The following is a 9,258-nucleotide window of genomic DNA, read 5'->3' on the forward strand; positions in this document are numbered from 1 at the left end:
TTTCTAACTGGCATTTGCTCGGTATGATGACGGAAATCACAAGGCCGTGTACATAATAAAACTTGCAAGAGGGCAGAAGAAAACTTGCAAAAGGGCAGAAGGATGAATAGGTTGATGACAATGACAAGATGGAGAAATTGTGATAAGTGGTCAAACATAATTTTGTTACCCCGTTGCAATGCACGGGCTCTTTTGCTAGCTATGAATCAATAAAAGTGTCTTTTATCGAGAAAAGAGCCACAAAGGAAAATAAAAATAGTTAACATATCAAATACAATGAATGGCTAGCAGTTGGAAAAATGACCGGAAATTCGCAGGGGCAAGCAAGTGAGAGAGCATGCACCTGCCTAGCCCTGGCTGGCCGCTTGTTTTCCTTGCGTTTTACAAAGTAGTTGGATCCCACACGAGTGCACCATAACTTTTAAGTTTTAATATCTAAAACTTAAGACTTTGCATCTGAAACTTACGATTTTCTCTGGTCGTTTGTATCAAGTTTCAAGGTGAACTTTAAGCAAATTTGTTGTCAGTTGCAGGTACTTCATTTGTGATTTTGCCGGTCGCTCATACTAAGTTTCAAAAGTTAAAACTTAACTTTTTCTTCAAAAAAATTGTCAAAACATATGCAAAACGGATCTTATTTGAAAGCATTCGTCACGAGAAACACGAATATGAAAACATAACTTAATTGGTGAACACCCGTCCTTAAAGTTTGTATCTCACTTGGCTTAAAATTTCAATTTTTCATGATTTCGTCGCCAGGATTTGACTTCAAGTTTCCTGAGGACATACAGATGAATACAAACTTGTTAGTGCATACAAAGTTGTCTACATGGTGGTGGAGAAAAGCCTTTCAAATTCGAGTGTCAGCCGACGTGGTGAAGCGTTGTGCGCCCATTGCCCAAGCAGCGTTGTTTTTAGTTGCCGGGGCCCAAGTGGCGGTTTAGACTACCCATGGATGGTATCTCATTTGTTCTCTACATGCAGACCATGCTCCTAAGTTGCATAAATGGAAACTGAGAATGTTGATCTCTTGGGTTCATCGAGATCAAGACCAGCCCTATGGTTGCTAGACGACCTTACGCAGAAGGTCGACATGGACAGGATTCCATCTAGTCTATCAATTTCCGCAGCAAACCGAAGTAGCCATATTATTATTTTTTTGACAGGACACGCCGAAAATAGCTATACCGGCAACAAATCGTCTGAGTCAGCCTAAAAACAAACACTAGATACATACCGCTCCTTTAATTTTGCTTAAAATCACATCGATGTTTGTGTGGCACGCATAGCTATATATTTCCGAGATATCCATGAGACTGGAATTATAGTACTAATAAATGAAACATATAGCTATATAAATAGTGATTGACTGCGAGAGATCGAACTCTGCCCAAGCGGGCTAAGATAATTTCTGGTTTTCTTAATGACATGTTCTCTTCTTTTGTGATTGTTGATCGTTATTATTTTGTCGAATACTTTGGACTTGATACCGTGCAAATTGAAAAATATTCAGTCATAGTGAAAGATAGTCCCCAAGGGAAAAGTCCATGGAAAGTTACAAGGTGATGGACCAAAGCCTCTTCGAGTTTCGGCCGACAAGGCGAAGCACATGACAATATCTGTTACAAAACGAAGCGGGCATGGAGGCTATCCCATTATTCTCTATACATGCTAGTCATGCTCCTAAGTTGCATAAAGGGGAAGTTGAGGAAAGCTATCAGCAAGATTCGGCACCTCTTGCGCATTGGGGCAGTTCGCACCATTGGCAACTACAAGTCTATGGTCCTTTGGTTAGACCAACGAATTTGTCACGCCCCTCTCGCGAGCGAGTTCCATGGAGTGTTCTCCATCGCCCGCGACCCCAGACGCCTTGGTTAGTAACATTTGGAGCCTCTGTTCCACCAATCCTTGCGACCTGATGAGAGGGGTGAACAAAGACGATTAGTAACCTTGTTAACTATTGTATCACCATCGAACATGGACTACTCATTTCATTGGACGTTAGAGCCTTCTGGCCAGTTCTCGACTAGCTCCCCTTATAGAGCGTTGCATGATGGGGGGGCCATATTCTAGGTCATGGACATATGGAAGGTCAAGCTCCCAACCAAGATCAAATTATTTCTATGGTAATATATCTGCGATCCGCTTCCTAGTGGAGTTGAAGCCCAGAATGGCCCCGATGACATCCTTTTGCACTTTATGTGGTGCAATGGAGGATAGTGATCACATCTTTTTCTCCTGCATTAGAGAGGTGTAGTTGGACTCCGGCTTCGTTTATGGATATCCACACCCACCCTTAGTAGTAGACTGTTTGGCTCCGCTCGTACTATTACGTTGCTTGGTTTCGTGGTTATAGCTTGGGTTGTATGGCGAATCCGTAACAAAGCTCGCACTGAAGGTATGTCCATCAAGCACCATGTTGATGGCATTTACAAAATGACTATCTTTCTACAGCTATGGAAGCAGTTTGGCAGGATCCAGGACTTGTCGATCATTGAAGCCTTCAGTCGCCGTCTTCGCATGCATTCTTCGGCTTCTTTGGCTCTCAGGGAGGGGACCGTGGTCATGTCCACTGATTGGTCATCAACCTTGAGCGCAGGGGCCTTTGGGTTTGCACCGCATGTGTGGGCTGTTGAACCACCCGCCCTTTTGAGGGTTTGTAGTAGCACTTACATTTTCTGTTACTGTTGAACCTGTAAACCGTAAGGGCTTCAGTTCATTAAAGCCGAGCAAGCGTCTCTTTTCCAAAAAAAAAGCGAAGCAAAAATTCAGGAGAGCAACGGTCCCGACAGCGGTATCGGCCACTCTAGTCCATCCAAATCAAGATCAACTATATCACAGTTCAACCTCAATGCGAAAGGGCGACATGGACATGATTCTTGGTAGTGATCCATGATCTATCACAACACCTCTTATTTGCGGCAAGCCAGAATAGATACGAAAGGGATCGTCGTCAACTTCTATATGAAGCAGCTACTTCCATTGTCTAAAAGCAGACACTAGACACCCTTAAATTCAAACATTCTCCAACTCACAAAAAGGAAAATCAGCCCTTCAATATTTGATTTCAACGTCAACGAGAGAGAACCAGTCAAAGCAAGGAGACAGTCCTAGGTACGGAGTAACAAATCAAGAGTCACCAGAACAAAATATATACACAAAGGTAAAGCTGGATCACATCAGAGTACTCCAAATGGCGCACGGTACATTGAATTAAAGTATGATCCATCTACCAAGTGATGACTAACAAGAAGAAGAACAATGCTACAACTTGATCTGGAACAAGGATATCTGCCGTTTCCACTCCACACATCATCCATTCATTGATTCGCGCTGGAGTTTTCACCGCAGTCACACAACTGGCGTTAACACAGAAAGAAGGAAAATCAAGACACATAAGGTTGGAACTAATTTCATAAGACAACATAACCACTGGTGCAGGAAAAAAACATACCACCGATCAATACGGCCCCATGGTGGACCAGGTCACTGTAACCTCAGCTTTGAACTCGTCACAGATCGATACTTTACTACTGGCAAATGAACATTTCTGTGAAATGAAAGTGAGGAAACAGGAATATGTCTTTGGTTCCGGCTCTTCATCCATCACAACATCAGGCCTTTGGTATTGCGCCGACGCTGCATTCCCGGGCACAAACCTCCTCACACACCCCTTGCGCACAGTATCCATAGAGGTGATGTCAAATTTAAGCTTTAGCTCATGACCCAGTTGGACAGTAACAACTGATGATATAGGGAGCACTGATTGTGCAGGAGAAGAATCAGTAGACCCATCATACAGCACAATTGCATCTGAAAGTCCACTTGTAAATGCAGTCACTGCCTTCAGGCCCCAAGCTGGACTAGCCATTGGAATCTCAATGTCAACTGTTGCTTCGATGCCCTGCCTAAGGAAAGCATAATGGAAGTCCACTGGGCCAATCTTGCCAAAAAGCCTCGACTTCAGTGTAGTGCCACGCAGAATCATGTGATCTGTATATTCAATGCAACCATCAGCTAATACATAATCCATCTCAGCGTTGTCACTGCCATTAGACTTGACCTTCAGGCTGTACTCAAGAAGAACACCATCGAGAATAGAGTTCCCACGAACAGGAGATATGAGCGGCAACCTCCGGGAATCCTATTTTAAGTACAAAAGAAATGCTCAATCAATGGTAATCTTTTGAATGACAGAAAGAGAATGCCAGTAGGAATCAGGGATCTTAAATTTCAAGTATAACTAGCACTACTGTTACACCAAACTCATTACTTTATAATAACATGTTGCGTTGAGGTGTTGCCAGCAAACACATTTCCTGCTCCTTGCACATATATAAAGTCTGATGTGTATAAGTACATAATGCATCCTCGTAGATTACAGGATAGTGGACTGTCATCTAAAGTATATAAGTATGTAATAATGCACATGCTAAGAAATTATAGAATAACCTGAATGATATTTACATAATTTAATAATACCATATATTAGTTTCATTACGGTTCAATGCTCTTAATATGCACATAACAAATCAAGATACCTGACTGCATTGGTTGTACAATTCCTCATTACATACACCAGTTTTAATTCTAGGCAGGCTCTTCTAAGCTGCATTATTCTAATAAGATTAAAAAAAATGAGACAAAGTAGGACTAGCCCTTCGCAGCATATTTTTATAGAAGAAAAGACGTGAGCGCCCCGCGGAGTCTGAGACTCTAACATGTTTGGGCTGCGTGTGCACTCGAACAGCTTACAGAGCGACACTATGTTCTAGTTATACTAACAAGATCATGTCACCATTTGAAGAGAAAACTTAAACAAATGATCATATTTTACTCAAACCACATTAACTGACCGGTGTTATCTCGTGCGCCTGCTCTCTAGGACAGTTGAAGATGTAATTTCGCAGACAATCCAACTCATCCCGGATAGCAATGAATCCATATACTAGCATGCTCTGATCACCCAGGAAGTCGCCAACATATCTGAATGAGAATATTTGGAGCATAGTCAATACCGGGTAGTCTTTTCTTGGCTCTGTGAATCGTTTGCTTGTAAGGGGGGCTGAAAGAAGTACAGAAAAGGAAAATCAGCAGTACAACAGTATATAGATGCTTAATTGAAGATGATAATGGTAGAAATTTCACTTGGATTGGTGTCGTCCAATGCATAGAGTCTGTAGTACGTGAAAAAGGAAGCTGGTTCTGGACATCGTGGTTGAATAGAAACAGTGAAGAACTGATCCTTCTCAGGAAGGGTTGCATTTAGCTCATCGATCTTCTTCCAATACTCTCTGATTTCTTCCATATACTTGTCCAAATTTTTCATAGCTGGCTCTGAGGACAACAAGAAGAAATCATCAGTTCATCATGCCAATAGAAAAGAACATGTTGGAACTGAAACCAGCAAATAGGAGAAAGAATTACAAAGCTTGCAAATTCTGTAAACCATAGACATAATAAATGCTACCTCCCATCCATATTAATCGTCGCTGATTTAGTACATCCCCCCGATCCGTATTAATCGTCCCTGATTTTAGTGTACTAAATCTGCAACAATTAATATGGATCGGAGGTAGTATTAAAATTGTGAAAGAACAGCAGAGCTGATATATTAGCGCTGCTATTAAGAACTCTCACAGATAACTACGCTGCTATTGATCGAATAATCAAACAAATAAAAAAAGCATATTTTGGGCATTTGATTCTAGTTTACATCCAACTGAAGAAAACTTTGCATGCTTAAACATCAGGAATCATACGATACGAGCGAGCGGACAAACAATTAGTAGCTCTCTCTCTATATATAGATACACTAGTGTACCCGAAGAGCAGGAATTTTGCAGCTTAAACGTCAGGAATCATATCTGAATGAAAATTTTGCATGCTGAAACACAGATATATAGGGATGGCCAGAGGTCACCAATAAGGGCCCTCTGTTGAGGGTTCACCACCAGCGGACAAGGTCGTTCAGCCAGAGCGAGCCTCGTCTCCCATGGTACCTCCGAAAGGTCTGGCCGCTCCAGGCTAACATCGGACACAGACAGGCTCGTCTCCGGAGGCATGGCCGAATCGAAGCGACGCTCCCCGTCTGGGGCTGGGATCGGTGGCGTCTCTGTGCGGGGCGGCGGCTGGGGTGCCGGGAATCCTCGCCTGAAGGGACGCCGAGTTGGGCCAGCCCAGACGAACGGGAGCTACAACCTCGTTTTTTCTTTTGTTTTTTACTTTTGTTCGTAGTTGCAATTATTCTGAATAAATATATTACAAAAAATTACATAAAAAATTTGAATTTTTTTGTGAAACAAGTATTTCAAAAATGGTAAATGTGTATAGAGAAAATGTTTCTCATGTATACGAAAAATATATACAATCTGTGTGAAAAAGTTGAACAGGTATTTGAAAAAAAAATTATCAAGCATTTGAAAAGGTTGGAAATGTATTCAAAAAAATGTTAATATTTTATTTTAATAACGTTCATCAATCGTTTGGAAAACTTCAAATATGTATAGAGAAAATGTTGATCATTTATTAAAACAAATTTAATCTTGTATTTGAAAAATATTAATCTACCATTCTAAAAAAATCTTAAATATATAAGGACAAAATGTTATCCATGTATTAAAAAAATGTTTATCTTGTACTTGGAAAATGTTAATCAAACAATTGAAAAAAAATGTTAAATGTGTATAGAAAAAATGTTGACCATGTGTTCAGAAAATGTTAAACTTGTATTTGAAAGATGTTAAATGCGTATTAGGAAAATGTATTAGATATATGCAAAAAATGTACAATGTGTACAAAAAACACATTACAAAAATAAGTTCTCAAAAAATGTTAATCATGTATTTAAAAATGTGAAATGCATATATAAAAATATTGCTGAAGTATCAAAAATGTTGAATCTGTACTGAAAAAAGTTAACACGTGTTGAAGAAAGAAGAAACCGATAAAAATTGAAAAAGAATAAGGAATAACAAAGAAACCCAATGGAAACCAAAAAGAAAAACAAAGAAAACAAAAACAAAAGAAACCAATGCAAAGGAATGAAACCGAGAAAAACAAGAAAGAAACAAAGGAAATAGATGAAAACTAAGAAAAAACAAAGAAAGAAAAGCAAAAAAAGTCAATGAAAACCAAGAAAGAAACAAACAGAAATGAAGAAAACAAAAAACCAGTGAGAACCTAGAAAGAAACACAGAAAACTAATGAAAAAGCAATGAAAACCGTTTATAAAACGAAGAAAAGTGGTGACAAAAAGAAAAAATAATCTAGAAAACCGAAGATAATCAGAGAAGAAATAAAAAACTAAAAGAGAAAAAAACAGGTGCAAACAAAACCGGGAGAGCACCCTCGGAAACCAACATTCAAAGAAAACTCCGTGGAAACAACGTTTGAAAGTTTAAAAAACTAAAAAAATGTTGGATGTTAATAGAATGATGGTCTATTGTCATCCGAAATTTCAAGTAAAAACACATTACAGGATGCTATGAAAAAGAAAAATTCATCAATGAATAGCAACATTACTGTTTGGCACTATTCAACGCTGATTTTGTGTTTTTCATAGCTCACGTCCCGTAATGTGTTTGAACTTGAAATTTTACGCGGCAATAGAACATCACACTCTCAACATCCTATATTTTTTAAAGATTTTTCTGAAACTTAAAGACATTGTTTTTGCGTGGTTTTCACCGGTCTACACCGAATGTTTGTTTCCCTATGATATTCTCCCAAACAAAACCCAGGGAACGAACACAGCAAATTGAATTGAAATCTAGCGGAAAAAAACAACGAATATGGGTCGGCCCAATAACTAAAGGTTGAAGGGAATCCCTTCAGCAAGATGGAAGAAACACTCGCCCTAAGTGAGATGTAGTCCCCGCGGTCCACGCCCATGTCCAGGTCGTGTGCTCCTCCGCTTCTACCTTTCCCTCGTCTCCTCGACCCCTGATTTCTCATTTTCTTCCCCACTCACCTGATGATTGCGCGTCACCCTCCCATTCCAATTTATAGCAGTTTGGCCAAAATTAACCGAGGATGAGAATAGGAGATCATGGTTTGTCTATTCCCAACCAATCCTTCATCAATTTGCATCGGTTAGTTAAATCCTCCTACATATCCCTTGGTTTACTTCCTCATCTTTATTTGATTCGGTTCCATTTAATAACCCGTATCCTCATTCCCTAAATACATATTTGAGACATACAAAAGGGATTCACAAAGGGTGTCCTATGGCAAGCATGTTAGAGGATTGCTGATGGATTTGGATATTTTTGTTCGGCAGCCATGTGGCAACATGCAACAAGCAACTACTCTTCGAGTGCTTTTGTTTAAACTTCATGCCATATTTTGTGTCTTATACTCTTATCTGTGTGCTATATTTGCCCCGTTTTATCAACTTGCACCAGGGCCCTGATTTATCAGGACCGGCCCTGGCGGTTCAGACTGTGGAGGAGATTGGAATAGCTATACACTGCCTAAAAGTAGACACTAGATACCCACAGATTGATTTAATTGAAAAAAATTCGTGAGGGACATATAGTGCACCCTGGTGGGAAAATGTAATGTAGGTCTGCCTCTCAAAGTGAAATGTCCACATGATGTTTGAAAAAGGGAACTTGTCTTTTAGAAGAATGGTTCTATCACCAAACTTCATTTGAAACATGATGAGGAAAGAACTAAATCTTGTGTGGCACATTTGGCCAATTGATGACCGAGACAGATGGCTGTGCTGGTACTCCATGCCAAGGATCGAGATTATGTACCACTCAAATTCCCGATACATCTTATTCCCTAACAATCTTGTTGGGCACTGGTTCTCTTCTACCTCCTCACCGTCTGCGTTATTTCCCGTTGTTATCCTCTCGGCTATAGATGAGTGAGTTATTGAGCATGGAAGTATGCATGCACTTATGGACTGGTGTAGATGGATGGATGGACACAATTTTTGCCACCTGAGTAGCCACATGCATTGATGCATTGTTACCTTAGTCACGAGTAAAATTGGCATCTACAAATGCCTGCAATTGTGATGACAAGAGATTGAAAACAAACGCACATGAGAGCATCGGTTAAATAAATGTGGCATGTCAGAATCCTGCAGAAAAATGAAACAATTTACATTGTTACAGTTGAGAAAACAAGGACATGATTTCATTTTCGAACTATGTACCAAATGTTTCTTGCATCAGGCATGTACATACACCGAGTCACATATTGCGCTCATTTATACGAGGCAAAGAACTTCAAATTGGCCTAGTA

At 40.0% G+C, this 9,258-nt stretch overlaps 1 protein-coding gene across 1 annotated transcript; it reads right to left on the reverse strand.

Moving 5' to 3' along the window:
- Positions 1–3,122: 3,122 nt before the first annotated feature.
- LOC119350651 lies at positions 3,123–6,065 on the reverse strand. The gene is made up of 5 exons (XM_037618376.1): positions 5,924–6,065; positions 5,149–5,337; positions 4,857–5,065; positions 3,455–4,144; positions 3,123–3,359 (listed from the first exon to the last, which is right to left on the reverse strand). Exons 1-4 carry the CDS (start codon positions 6,063–6,065, stop codon positions 3,461–3,463), a joined length of 1,224 nt encoding a protein of 407 aa, XP_037474273.1. The 3' UTR covers positions 3,123–3,359; positions 3,455–3,460.
- Positions 6,066–9,258: the final 3,193 nt, after the last annotated feature.

The sequence above is a fragment of the Triticum dicoccoides genome, chromosome 1B, assembly GCF_002162155.2.
Source record: "Triticum dicoccoides isolate Atlit2015 ecotype Zavitan chromosome 1B, WEW_v2.0, whole genome shotgun sequence".
NCBI classification, from domain to species: domain Eukaryota; kingdom Viridiplantae; phylum Streptophyta; class Magnoliopsida; order Poales; family Poaceae; genus Triticum; species Triticum dicoccoides.